The 15,025-nt window shown below is 38.7% G+C and overlaps 1 protein-coding gene across 1 annotated transcript in view; it reads right to left on the minus strand.

The window, feature by feature from the left end:
* LOC112046942 (uncharacterized) overlaps positions 1-15,025 on the minus strand; it is a 72,366-nt gene that overhangs the window by 15,295 nt on the left and 42,046 nt on the right. Inside the window, exons 28-38 of the mRNA XM_052890040.1 lie at positions 14,376-14,600; positions 13,543-13,766; positions 12,466-12,616; positions 6,600-7,092; positions 6,433-6,558; positions 5,236-5,333; positions 4,554-4,676; positions 3,987-4,089; positions 3,079-3,180; positions 1,401-1,516; positions 541-660 (exon numbers count right to left, since the gene is read on the minus strand). Of these exons, the coding sequence (XP_052746000.1) occupies positions 541-660; positions 1,401-1,516; positions 3,079-3,180; positions 3,987-4,089; positions 4,554-4,676; positions 5,236-5,333; positions 6,433-6,558; positions 6,600-7,092; positions 12,466-12,616; positions 13,543-13,766; positions 14,376-14,600 (1,881 nt within the window). The remainder of the gene's footprint in view (positions 1-540; positions 661-1,400; positions 1,517-3,078; positions 3,181-3,986; positions 4,090-4,553; positions 4,677-5,235; positions 5,334-6,432; positions 6,559-6,599; positions 7,093-12,465; positions 12,617-13,542; positions 13,767-14,375; positions 14,601-15,025) is intronic.

Genomic DNA, 15,025 nt, shown 5'->3' on the forward strand with positions numbered 1-15,025 from the left:
TTTTCTTCGTTATTGTTTTTATTGTGCAATAAATTATAAATATAATTAAATAATTATAATCTTACTAAAAAAAAATCACGTCAATGTTTTGCCGTGAAAGACAGACAAACAAACAAACAAACAAACAAACACACACACACACACACTTTCATTTATAATATTAAACGTGTGGATAACTTATAACTATTTTATTTTATTTATTTATTTATACTTTATTGCACAAAATAAAAACAATAACAAAGAAAACATAGAAAACAAGTATGTGCAAAGGCGGTCTTATTGCTTATAGCAATATCTGCCAGACAACCTTTGGATAATAATTCCTTTATCTTTATGTAATTAAATGTGGGATAGTGCAAAAAAAAAAAAAAATAATACCCCTATAAAGGGGGCAATCTCTGGATCTACAGAACCGATTTTGAAAATTCTTTTACCACTAGAAAGCTACATTATTTGTGAGATATATATTTTATCCCCGTATTCTCATGGAAACGGGAACTACGCGGGTGAAAATGCGGGGGTGTATAAATAAATATTAACCTGTTGCTTCGCTAATAGTTTCCTTTGCTTCTTTGACAATGGCTGTTCTTCTACTGGTGGTTCCACGACTACCTTCTCCTTCTTTACTTCAGCCTTCTTCTGCGATTCTTTCGGTTTCTTCTAGAAGAGAAAAGAAATAACTTTACCACACAGAATAAAGATTGATCCAGAATGCGCTAATCTCAGGAACTACTGGTCCGATTTGAAAAATTCTTCCAGTGTTAGATAGCCCATTTATCGGGGAAGCCTACAAGATGTTTTTAGCAGAAGCTTCAAAAGTGGATTTCAAAAATAAGAAAACCAATGTCGAAAAAGTTATGATTCACAATATTTGTCAGGACAACTTATCGCTAACTTAACTTAAATCGCTATGTAGCGATAAGGCCGGCTTTTGTATCCTAATTCTGTACTGTACTTTTTTCTGTCGTATTATTTGTTTTTTTTCTTATGATGTAGTGTACAAATAAAGTTTAAATAAATAAACTTAATTAACAAATCAAACTGTAACCAAAATAAGACCCTAGAATGGAAGAGTATGTACTTGTGATCGTTTTATGTAGGATTAAAGGCGCCTTTGACAGTCAACTAACACTAACACTCCTCTTAACCCATAAAGAATTACACAAGAAATGTGGACGGCTCGAACGCCACGAAGCCGACCGCACGACGAGCGCCTTATATCTCAAGTCGTTCCCGCCAATTGATCGCTACCCCTCTCTAACTCCCCACGGAAACAAGTCACACCTAGCGTCGGCACGAGCCAACACGAACACGTTTCCTACACTATATATTACTACGGGAACGGGAACCACGCGGCCTCAGCTAGTTATCTATACAATTTAATTAGATAGTTATGTTACCTTCTCCTTGGCGGATCCTTTGGCCAGCTGGTTGATGTGAGCTATTGCCTGCTCCCAGGTTTGCTTCTTCTGGTTGTCCGTCTGCTTCTGCGGCGACGGTTGTTCGATGATTTGCACTGAAACATTCGACGACGACGAATCAATTATAAAATTAAACAAATTAATAATACAAAAAAAAAAAATGAAATTAACACAGAAATAAGTCAAAAGCAACAAATTCTAACAAATAAATTTAAATGCCAATAAATATCAAATAAATGTAATACGAATGTCAAATACCCTAAGTATCTTATGTCCGTCTCCTGGTTCTAAGCTACCACTCTACCAATTTTCAGCCAAATCGGTCCAGCCGTTCTTGAGTTATAAATAGTATAACTAACACGACTTTCTTTTATATATATTTTAGGGTCATGTCACTGGATGTCATGACCATTTGCTGAATGTTTTTTAATAACATATTGTAAAGAAAAAAACACCAAAAAAAAAAAATCGGTCCAGCCGTTCTCGAGTTATAAATAGTGTAACTAACACGACTTTCTTTTATATATACAGGGTGCTCGGGTGTATTTTCCATAACTCTAGGATAATATTAAAAAAAAAAATTAATTGAAAATGTTTCATGAACACGCGTTCTAAAAATGAATATTTTCAGAGTAAATACAGTAGAACCCGCTTAAAACGATTTCCCGCATAATACGTCGTATTACGCCAGTCCCTACAACTGGAGACATGTTTTCATACATTTCCTAACGCTTAATACGATTCGTCATCCCGTTTAATACGTCTACATGTCACACGCGTGCAATTTCAAATGCGACAAATTAATTACAACAGAAAGATCAGGACACCATAAAAGTCCTTAAACAATTTCACAGGACAAGACTAATACATGATATCTTAAAGAACTGAAAGACCCTGACAGCAAACGACCTTGACATGATGCGATTCTAAACTGAAAATTTTGAAGACGCACTGCAAAAGTAATTGACGGCCTCCGTGGCGCAGTGGTATGCGCGTTGGAATCTACAAGACGGAGGTCCTGGGTTCGATCCCCGGCTGGGCAGATTGAGATTTTCTTAATTTGTCCAGGTCTGGCTGGTGGGAGACTTCGGCCGTGGCTAGTTACCACCCTACCGGCAAAGACGTACCGCCAAGCGATTTAGCGTTCCGGTACGATGCCGTGTAGAAACCGAAAGGGGTGTGGATTTTCATCCTCCTCCTAACAGTGTTAGCCCGCTTCCATCTTAGACTGCATCATCACTTACCATCCGGTGAGATTGTAGTCAATGGCTAACTTGTAAATAATAAAAAAAAAAAGAAAAAAAAAGTAAAATTGAAAATTTCGTAATTGCTAATGCATTAAATCTTTTTGTCATACCAGAATTAGTGATTACTTTAAGTAGCATAATTAGGTAGTCTTTACACCAAATACACTATTTTTTATTATTATTTACAATTATAGTATGTGTACATTAGTTGTTATATATTTCACTATCCCCCACCTATATCCCGCTTTCCCGTCTTTTTTTTTTTTTCATTCTCGTCAACGTCTCAACGTCGCTTAGTCACCTAAAGACGTATGTTACACGGATAGTCGGTATTATTTGAATTACTTTGTATGAAAACATGTATTTGCTGTTCAAATATGTATTATTTAAAAAAAAAAATGCGTGTGTACCATTGAAGTCGTCCATGAAGTTGGCCAGCAGCGCCGGGTTGAAGTCGGTGCCGCGGAAGGACAGCGTCACGGGCTCCTCCCGCACGCCCTCCTGACCCTCCCCTGGAGGACAAATAAATGTACTATTACAGACTCAGAAGTGATTACAAAAATAAGAAAACCAATGTCAAACAAAGGCAATGTTTCACAACATTAGGACAACTTATTAACAAATCAAACTGTAACCCTAGAATGGCAGAGAATGACCTTGAGTGAAGTCACGCACTTGTGAACGTTGTGTGTAGGGTTAAAGGTACCTTTGACTGTTAAAAACACTCCCCTTTTCCACTCAAGTCACTGTCCCCGCCTATCCCAAGTAAATAAAGAATTACACAACAAGAGATGTGGACGGCTCGAACGCCACGAGCACACTGAAGCCAACACGAGATCGAGCGACGTCATATCCGTCACAGACTACTATTATTATTATTATTATTAGGCACTATTTATTAAAAACTTGTAAATTTAAAAGCGGCGGCGTCGTTGCAACGCGGCGATAACAGTACATACTATAGAACAGTTCACACTTTTTTTTACTTATTGACCGATTTAAAAAAAAAGCTTTTAAATTTTTTACTTTAATTGCTTCTCCATATCACACACATACCACAATCTCACTTGATGGTAAGTGATGATGCCATCTAAGATGGAAACGGGTTAACTTGTTAAGAGGAGGATGAAAATCCTATATAGATACGTCTTAGGATGGGCTCCCACCAGCCAGACCTGGACCATTTAAGAAAACCTCAATCAGCCCAGCTGTGGATTGAACCCAGGACCTCTGTCTTGTAAATCCACCGCGTATACCACTGCGCCACGGAGGTCATCAAAAGTCAAAAGTGCTATAATAGTTTCACAGCAATACTTACTCATCTGCTTGTTGCGTTCCGCGTCCAGTGCGGCGCGCCGTCGCCTCAGCGCCGCTTGTTGCTGTTCGTACACCATCTGCTGACTCAGCGATGCTTCCTTGCTCTGTAACAGTGAACAGAATAGTAGAAAAAAAATAGGATAGTTCACATTACAACACACAACTTAATTAACAATTCAAACTGTAGCCAAAATAAGACTCTAGAATGGCAGAGAATGACCTTGAGTGAAGTCACGCACTTGTGAACGTTGTGTGTAGGGTTAAGAGAACCCTTCCGACATGCCAACACTAACCATTAAATACTCAAGCTATTCTCCCCGCCTATCCCAAGTAATCCATAAAGAATTACACAAACGTTTCCGCCCAATTGGTACCCCTCTCTAACTCCCTACTCTTTACGGAAACAAGTCGCGCCACCTAGCGTCGGCACGAGCCAAGACGAGATCGAGCGACGTCATATCCGTCTACTACTTCCTACACAAGTATATTTATTTATTAAAAAAAGTATCCTCTATACTTAGTACTAATTACTTAGCAATAGTCGGTATTTAAAAAAAAAACCCCTTACCTGACACTCCAGGTCCTCTGCCTCGTTCTTGCCCTGCAAGGTCCTCGCTTCGGATATCTCTCTCTCGCACTCCTCCAACCGTTTGCTCCACTCCGCTACGCTCCGCTCGGCTGCGTGCAGTTCCTGAAAAAAAAAAAACACATAAAACAGTTGAAATAACATCATGGCTGACAGCGTTTTGGCTTGTATTGTCAAAACACATATTTAAAAACTAAAAGGAGATGGTCCATTTCAGGTCCACTCTGATAGCCCGTATCATTAAAATTTGAAAAATACAAGAATTTTATAAAAATATAAATAAGTGAATAAATCTAACTAAATAAAAAGAAAGAAATAAAATTAAAACCCAAGTTTTTGAGATAAATCAAGATGGCGCCCTTAGAGCAACTATGACATGACAATTGACAGCAAACGTCAAATCGACTACTGCATAACCCATATTAGTGTTGCATTCCTTGGGAGATAATTAATATTATTTCGAAAGAATTTAAGTGAATTCGTAGATTTGTATAATCAAAAATAGTTAAAAAAATATTTTCTTTTATTTCCGCCAGGGTACAATGACTGATCCTGGGCTCCATACTATTATATGAATATTTTTTTTCAATCTAGTAGCACGATAATGAACTATTTAAGACCATTTAAAAAAAAAGTGTCAACTAGCCTATTCTGTGATTCATACCTTAGCTGTTGTGTTCACTAGTGTTGTGCACTCGCTCAGCTGTTCCGCGACTAGCTGCGCTTTGGCTTGTTGTGACGGGTTCAGTTTTTGCTTTTTTCCTGTGAAAACATATGCAATATTTATAAATTTGAGATGAGACAAATATCTTAGTAGTATTATCGGGTACATCGTGTGGCAGAGAGGAAAACTCCGAGCAAAGTCCCGGACTTGTGACCAAAGGACGTAGGGTTAAGGAATTCCTTGACAATCGATCAACACTCCCCCCCTCCGTTCGTGTTGTTCTCCCTGCCAAGACAAATTTGGTAAGATCCTATTAGAGCAGCTTTGGATACCCGTTCTAATATAGAACTAGCTGCACTTCTAGAGAGGTCAAGGTCTTTAAGCAAGTTATAGAGAGATTTTGCTGGTAGTCCTCTAGCACCTACTTCTACGGCGTACAGACTAACTACATAATCATACACCATTAGATATTATCTGTAGAGAGGATGAATTGATAGACCAACATAATCTATACCAGTATTATAAAGCTGAAGAGTTTGTTTATTTTGTTGAACGCGCTAATCTCAGGTCCGATTTAAAAAACTTTTTCAGTGATAGATATCCGATTTATCGAGGAAGGCTTTAGTCTATATATTATCCCCGTATGCCTATGGGAAGCACGCGGGCAAAACCGCGCGGCGTAAGCTAATGGATTTATAAGGCGATTGTGAATGAAAATGTAAATCAGGCTTAAAATTCGACCCACGACACATCTCAAGGCATATCAAATAGTGAAGGCAAATCGACCAATTGCGGCTGGCTGAGATATCGCTCTCTCTTTCGTTGTGTTGGGACGAAAGAGACGAGTGTTAAGAGTCAAGAGTAACCTAAACTAGTTATAAGAGGTAACTAGATTTATAAAGTGCCAATTCTTTGTATTGCACCCAGTGTACCCAGGGGCGTGGCCTAAATGGCTGTTTAATATTTAGTGAAAAATGAAATATATCACCCTTACTTTAGAGTTGAATATTATTTATTCCTTTTGTCACAGAACAAAACAAGACTGCTAGTACATGCGCGGACACGTTTGCGATGTTCCGCACACCCGGGTGTACGCGGGCCACGCCCCCTTGCTACTTCTATTGTCTGTTCTATGAGTGGCCGAGTCCTCGCAGTGCAGGGGTGCGGGGTGTGACAGGGGGGTGCGGGCGGGGGTACCTTTCTTCTTGGGGCGCTGCGCCGCGAGCATGTGCCGCGCCAGCTCGAGGTCCCGCGAGGCGGCCGCGTGCACCTTCTGCAGCGCCGACATGGTCGCCTGCGCGGACGACAGCTGGCCGCGCAGTGCAGGGGTGCGGGGTGTGACAGGGGGGTGCGGGCGGGGGTACCTTTCTTCTTGGGGCGCTGCGCCGCGAGCATGTGCCGCGCCAGCTCGAGGTCCCGCGAGGCGGCCGCGTGCACCTTCTGCAACGCCGACATGGTCGCCTGCGCGGACGACAGCTGGCCGCGCAGTGCAGGGGTGCGGGGTGTGACAGGGGGGTGCGCGGGCGGGGGTACCTTTCTTATTGGGGCGCTGCGCCGCGAGCATGTGCCGCGCCAGCTCGAGGTCCCGCGAGGCGGCCGCGTGCACCTTCTGCAACGCCGACATGGTCGCCTGCGCGGACGACAGCTGGCCGCGCAGTGCAGGGGTGCGGGGTGTGACAGGGGGGTGCGGGCGGGGGTACCTTTCTTCTTGGGGCGCTGCGCCGCGAGCATGTGCCGCGCCAGCTCGAGGTCCCGCGAGGCGGCCGCGTGCACCTTCTGCAGCGCCGACATGGTCGCCTGCGCGGACGACAGCTCGCCGCGCAGCTCGTCCAACTGCTCGTACAGTCGGGACTCCATCTGAGAAATAGAATATTTTGGTAAATAGGCTACTTGCCTTTTTTGTAAAAACAGTGTTTAAACTGAATTATGGAAGTATTATAAGCTATATTTTATTTTGTCCCGTCAATAATAATCAGTAAAAAATTTGAGACGAATATCTTAGCATTCCATGGATTCACCGTGCGGGTGCCGGGTCCATCGCGTAGTAGAGAGAAAAACACCAAGCAAAGTCCAGGACTTGTGACTACAGGATGTAGGATTTAGGGATTCCTTGACGATCGATCAACACTCCCCTTCTCTACTCGTGTTGTTCTCCCTGCCGCCAAATTTGGTAAGATCCTATTAGAGCAGCTTTGGATACTCGTTCTAATATAGAACTAGCTGCACTGCTATAAATGAAAAAATATCTACGTAAAATTTGCCGCCGAAACACAACACATTAGCAAGTGACGTCATTCGTAGGGCTAACAGCGTGATTGGCGTTTGCAGTGATGTGATATATCACGTCACCGCTAGCGCCAATCACAAACCGATGCCTTGTAGCGAATGACGTCACAGTCTATGATTGGCGTTTGCGGTGACGTGATAAAATACAATTTCGTTTTATAAAAATATTACAATTACAATTACAAGATTATTTTCACAAATATACATAATAAAATAAAAATAAAATAAAATAAAATAAAATAAAAATAAAATAAAAATAAAATAAAAATAAAATAAAAATAAAATAAAATAAAAATAAAATAAAATAAAAAGCCTTTTATTTCGCACATAAGTAAGCACATATACATAGTGATCTTATAGTGGATAATGTGTACAATTATAGTCCGCAAGTTTAGGCTTTTTACACAACAATATCACTTCTCAAAAAGGTTCTTTTAGGGCGACACTTTTCGTTTCGATTTACATACATTGTATTTTTAATAATAAGCTTTACGGCTCTGGGTTCTAGCCCTTTTGAGCCCAGATTCACAAACAATAAATTAATTATCTCGGACCAATAATAGAAGGACCTACCTCGCAAGACGTTACCTCTCTGTCAAAGAATCAACGATCTATCTATATAGAGCGGGGCATTTAGAAGTGTTTGTAAAATCGGCTGGGATAGTTGAGCGGCTAACGCGTGTAAAAAAACTAACAAACGCGTTAGATTGTTCGATTGTATCGATGTTTCATTGTTGTAATCGTTTTCGTCGTCTAAAAAACTCCCTAAATATTCCGGTTTGTGTAGTAAGTAGTTCAATGGCATGAAAAACGGCCAACAACTTCTAATTCAGTAAAAGATGACGTGACGTTCAATTTGAAAATATTTCTATTTTATTTTTGTTATTCTTTACATGTTAGCCCTTGATTTCAGTCTCACCTGATGGTAAGTGATGATGCAATCTAAGATGGACGGTATGATTTCTACACGACATCATACCGGAACGCTAAATCGCTTAGCGGTACGTTTTGTAGGTAGGGTGGTAACCAGCCAGACCTGGCACAATTAAGAAATTCTCAATCGGCCCAGCCGGGGATCGAACCTAGGTCCTCCGTCTTGTAAATCCACCGCGCGTACCAGTGCGCCACGGAGGTCGTCAAAAACATAATTATAATTTATAATAAATTTGTAATAAAAATAATATCTAAAAGAAAAATCGATTCTATTCTTCTAACGAACGAACGAACAAAACATCGATCCATTAATTTAACGTTCTGTGTACAGATTATATTATTCTTGTTAAATATTTTCGATGAGTGAGTTTACCTCGTCTCCTTCAAAAAACGACAGGCAATTTTGTTTCTGCATTTGGGTGCGATTTCATTTCCATGTCTAATTCGTCTATGTTAATTATTATATAGAGTTTGCACAATGTTGGGCAAAATTTGCCCAAAAACGATAAACGACATAAAAAGAACCTTAAATACCCCAAGCAGACATGAGTCACAAACCATTTTCAAAAACATAGATATTAAGATTTATGGGTATTAAATGTACATTTATAAAATTAAATAATAACTTTAATAATTTTTATAAATGTCGTATTTTCATATCAAAAGAAGATGTTTTCTTTTATTTTAATGTGAATTTTACCTTTCATTTATTGCAGAAATACCCTATACTATGATTAATTTTTTTGATTTTGTGTTATTAAGTGAAAGAAGATTTGACATTTCACACACACACACTTCACAGCACAAAACACTACTTTATTTGTTGTCTGTGACTAATACTCCTACCTCACAGTATTCGTTAATGATTCGTTAACTAAATCCAGACTGTTGTGCGTATTTTCTTCCTTTGTAATTTTTATTATTTCGTTTTGTTCTCGTTTCGTTGTTGTTGTTAATTATTGTTTATTTGTTGTTTGTTTTTCGCGCGTATCTTGTATGTATTATTTATTACCTCATATCTTCGAAACCGCTGAACGGATTTACGTAATTCAGATATCCTTAGATTTGTTTTAATAACCCAAGTGTTCTTAGATAGGTGAAATTAAAAAAAAAAACCAACAAGACGACTGTGAGATGCTATAGAATCGAGGTGATTTTTTTTTTAATATTGCAACAAGGGAATCAAATTCAAGGGCTTTTTGTGAGAATTTCAAAATGGTATATAATAGAGGTGAGTCGTACTCGCTAAAACGCGTACTGAGTATTGCGAGTACGAGTACGCCGAGAGACGTGTTCCAAAGACTAGCTCCACGAGTATTTAGAAGTACGAGCCATTAGGACCTATAGAATAGATACGTACTCCTAAATACTCAGTGGCCAGCGATTTTACATCATATTATCTGATACTAAGCGTACATTAATTTCAAACGAGATCTACACAGTCATTTGGACTAGTGGTATGTACGCAAGGTACAAAAAAATTGAATCCTGAGTTCGATCCCGGGTAACAGAAAATCATTTTTGTCTTTTTAATTTTGTTTTTTTCAATTGGTTTCTTCAACTATTTTTGGTTTTTGTAATCCACAAAAAAAAGAAAAAAATTTGCAAACAAAAATATTTCAGTCATTAATTTCAAAATTTCAAATTAATTTTATTATTTAGTTATTTCTTTTAATATTACCTCATGATACTGTCGGGTTACATTAACTTGTTACTTTAGCGGATAAAAAATCATACTAAAACAAATAAACATTATGTTTTTAAAATAAGGATTAAAATCAGGGACTCCAAATATTGGAGTATTAAGAGTATTAAGTGTATACTGCGTTAAAAAGTCGGTCTTATGTTTGATAGAGTAAAGACAATTTTTCATCGGCAATGGGACGTCACTCACACATTCTTAAACGAACGCGTCCGGGAACGCGTCTCGCGATGTTTTGTCTGTTGGAGTATGAAGTGTTTATTGCGTTGAAAAACCGGTCTTATGTCTAGACAACAAAGTCTATTTTCTTTCGGCATTGATAGAAGTCTCTCACTCACACATTACTAATCGAACGCGTCTCTGAACACGTCCCGCATTGGTTGGACCGTTAGAGTATTTGCGAGTATTGGACTCGCACTCTGTTGACGTCTTGCGCTCCTCGGTACTCGGTACTTCTAAATACGCTTAATACGTGTATAAGTCCCTGCTCCGTACTCGTACGCCATACGTCTTCCAACAAACCTAGTGTTAAGACCTGCTCCAGTATATACGCCTCACCTCTAGTATATAATGGCCAACAAAAAACTACAATTAGAAAAACGTTATTTATTAATTGTACATACATAATACGCGAGGCGGACGACTATAAGGTTTATGAAGTGTAGTTATAAAATACCTTAAATAGACTAAATTAAATATATTGATTATAAAAATCGACATGTGCGAGTCGGATTCGCCCACCGAGGGTTCCGTAGATTTTTTTGAATATTTACTTATCCTCGGTTGGACGTAGGTATACACTATCGTACTTTGTAACAAACGTAACAAATAAATCCGAAATTCACCATCTATCTAACTAAAAATTATGAAATAAAATAATTAAATAAACGAATAACCCGACTGCATAAATGATACAAAAACTGATTAAACTAAAGTGGGGACCTATTAAAAAATGTAGACGTAAATCATTATATTCAATATAATAGGTCCCGACTGTTTTCTAATTTTTTTCTACACTTCTGGACTGAGCTTGTTTTTTTTCTTTTCAGTTTTTGTATCATATAGGCAGTCGGGTTTTTTATTTGTTTAATTAATTAATTTATTAATTTTATTTAGTTTAGTACGAAAATGAGTGAATCGGAGCCTGGTACTAGCCGGAGCAGTTATTCCGCATTGCTATCGTTTCCGTCACCAAAAAAGAAACGTACGAAGCAATCACCCTTATCGTCCTCCGAGAAAACCGTTTTGATTAATGTGTTTAAATATGTCGAGGATACCTTATGCTTGCTTATACATAATAAAAAACAAAACTATAAGGGTTCTTTATTGACTACGGAACCCTGAATATAAGTGAAACATTATCTGTTAGATAAATAACAGGATATAGGAATATAGAATAAAAAAAAATATTTGTTTATCAAAGGAAGTTTTATTTCATGACAATATTCGTAAATAATGCTGTAGTAAAATGTTGAGCACCCCTGAGTCAGCTGTTTTTGTTTATTTACATTGTTTAAAATACCTACCCGATCTGACTATAGGTTAATAAAATTTATAAAAATAAATTACAATTTTTAAATTTTTGTTACTTTAATACTTATTTATAAAGTTTAAAAAATTTAGTGCGAACCCCTCTATTTGAGGGTGAAGGCCTCCTCCAGAGATGACCAATACTCTCTATCTGTGGCTTTTTTCCTCCACTGTTTTCCAGCCGTCCTTTCAATGTCGTCTGCCCATCTACTTCTAGGTCTTCCTCTTTTTCTAGCATCTACTGGCCCTGTCCATGCCGTTAGCCGAGAAGTCCATCTATCGTCAGTCATTCTTGCTACATGGCCCGCCCATCTCCATTTCAATCTCATAGAATAGTTTATAAATATACATAAAACCGTGAAAATCGGTTCGTGCGTTCTGGAGTTATAGCGTCAGGAAGGAAAACCCGACTTATTTTTATATAGTAGATAAGTTTAGATTAAAGTTAAATTACAAATTAGTCACATAAGCAGGCTAGATCGTAATTTTATGAAGTACCAAATTGGTACTTTGCAATAGAGAAAAAAAAATACCATAGAGAAAAAAAATTACAATAGAAAAAAAAATACCATAGAGAAAAAAAAATTACAATAGAGAAAAAAAATAAAAAAAAATTACAATAGAGAAAAAAAATACCGTAGAGAAAAAAAAAATTACAATAGAGAAAAAAAAATTACCATAGAGAAAAAAAAATTACATTAGAGAAAAAAAAATACCATAGACTAAAAAAAAAAATACCATAGAGAAAAAAAATAAAAAAAAAAAACTTGTGCACTGACCCGCTTGGCCTTTTGGCGCAGCTTCTTGGCGCGCTTCTTGCCGCGGTCCACGTGCCGCGCCGGTCCCTCGATGTACTGCAGCAGCGCGTCCAGGTCGCGCGGGTCCTCGGCGCGCGCCGGGCAGCCGCCGCGCCCGCGCCAGCACGACCCGCTGCGCGCGAACGGGCACATTAACAGTGAATAGAATAGAATATCTTACTACGGCCTCCGTGGCGCAGTGGTATGCGCGGTGGATTTACAAGACGGAGGTCCTGGGCTCGATCCCCGGCTGGGCAGATTGAGATTTTCTTAATTTGTCCAGGTCTGGCTGGTGGGAGGCTTCGGCCGCGGCTAGTTACCACCCTACCGACAAAGACGTACCGCCAAGCGATTTAGCGTTCCGGTACGAGGTCGTGTAGAAACCAAAAGGGTGCGGATTTTCATCCTCCTCCTAACAAGTTAGCCCGCTTCCATCTTAGACTGCATCATCACTTACCATCAGGTGAGATTGTAGTCAAGGGCTAACTTGTAAATTGATGATCTAACGCGTTTATAAAAACTGGTGGTATGTAATCGATGTTTCATTGTTGTAATCGTTTTCGTCGTGTAAAGAGCTCCCTAGAAATGCCGGTTTGTGTAGTTGAATGGCATAAAAAACGGCCAAAAACTTGTAGTTTAGTAAAAGATGGAGTAACGTTTCATTTGTAAGTATTTCTACCACGATTTTATCAAATTTGTAATAAAAACAATTTCTAAAAATAATCGATTCTTTTGACAGAACAGCAAAACATCGATCAAGTAATCGAATATTTTATGTATTTAATCTGTGGATAGTCTAAGTGATGTGTTTGTTAGTCTGTGTAAAAATTACGCGTGTGTGTATTTCGAGTCAAATTTATAGTTGTGTGTGTATGGACACAGAATACATATAATGGTGTTAAATATTTTCGATGTGTGAGTTTACCTCGTCCCCCTCAAAAAACGACAGACTTTTTTGTTGGTGAATTTGGATGCGAAACAGGTCCATAGTCTAAATAGTCAAAGATCGGCCCAGTCGGGATCGAACCCAGGTCCTTAAGAAGAAAGCACATAACTTACCCCGAACATCCAGATGAGAAAGAAAAGACACTAGTGTCTCTACTCGACAGTGACACCGCGTTGTTCTGCTGCTGTTGTTGCCGGCTCTGTCGTATCTGTTGCTCCAGTTGTTGGTGTTGCATCTGTTGTTGCATCTCGTGTTGTTGCAGTTGCTTCTGTTGCATTTGTATCTGTTGTTGCACGTGCATCTGGTTCTGGCGTACCATTTCGTCGTGGTGTTGTTGCTGAAAGATTTATTTATTTCAAGTTATTGCGTAATAAGAAACGTGATAGCTCAGTGGATATGACCTAAGCTTTCGATTCGGAGGCCTAGGTTCCCTACGTGTGTGAACTTGTGAAGTCTGGCAATCCGGCAATCTGGCAATTGGGTAAACGTGGTGGACTATTAGCCTAACTCATTATTAGAGGAGACTCGTGCTCAACAGTGAACCGAATATGTGTTTTTTTATAATAAATAATAAATATACCTAAACAATACACATTACTATCTAGCCTCAAAGTAAGCATACAGAGTAGCTTGTGTTATGGGTGCTAAGATAGTTGATATTATAATATTAATATACAATTATATACTACATATAAATACTTATATAATATATAAATACACACAGACACTGGAAAACACCCATGCACATCACACAAATATTTTCCAGTTGTGGGAATCGAACCCACGACCGTGGAACGCACTGTGCCACGCGGTTGTCATGTGTGGTTAAAGATGATGTTTATTTATTTACGTACAGTTACAATATACATTTATATAGTTCACATTGACTTATATGGACATTTTTGTCAAGTGCACACAGCATTCACTAAAAAAAAAATTATGTTACCTGTTGCAATCTGATCTGTTGTTGTTGTTGTGGCGTTAGAGTCGGCTTGTTGTGTATCGGCAGGTCGTATATCGGTTCGGGTTTCTTTTGTTGTTGCGCGTTCATCTGCTGCTGTTGTTGCGGCGTCTGTTTCAGTTGTTGTTGTGCCTGTTGTTGTTGTTGCGCCTGTTGTTGCTGTAGCAGTTGCTGTTGTTGGAGTTGCGCTTGTTGCTGTTGTTTTAGTTGCTGAAAGTGTAATATTTATTTAAGATGTTGTCGTATACCCCAGGAACCGTTGAACGTTTTTACAATAGGGATGATGACTGTTTTTTAAATTGTATATAAATTAAGAGTATGCTAATAGCAAAGCAATTTTGTAAAAGTAACAGGGTATCTGCGATCATTACTTTCGGAGCTACAGGGATTTAAAGGGTCAGATTTGCGGCGCTGCCGCGGATCGCTGAAAAACGCCCCATACAAAATGGCACGAACTAATGACGTCGTAGGCAATGTAATGATCGTTAGATTTGTATGGGCGTTCAAACAAAATTACTAATATCTTTGTTATTTGTGCGTTTATGTTTATATTTCATTTATTGAAAAATGTCACATTTAATGTAAGGAAGCTAAATGTATGAATTTTCATCTAATTACGATAAAAGATTTTTAAT

Source organism: Bicyclus anynana, chromosome 27 (genome assembly GCF_947172395.1).
Source record: "Bicyclus anynana chromosome 27, ilBicAnyn1.1, whole genome shotgun sequence".
Lineage (NCBI taxonomy): Eukaryota > Metazoa > Arthropoda > Insecta > Lepidoptera > Nymphalidae > Bicyclus > Bicyclus anynana.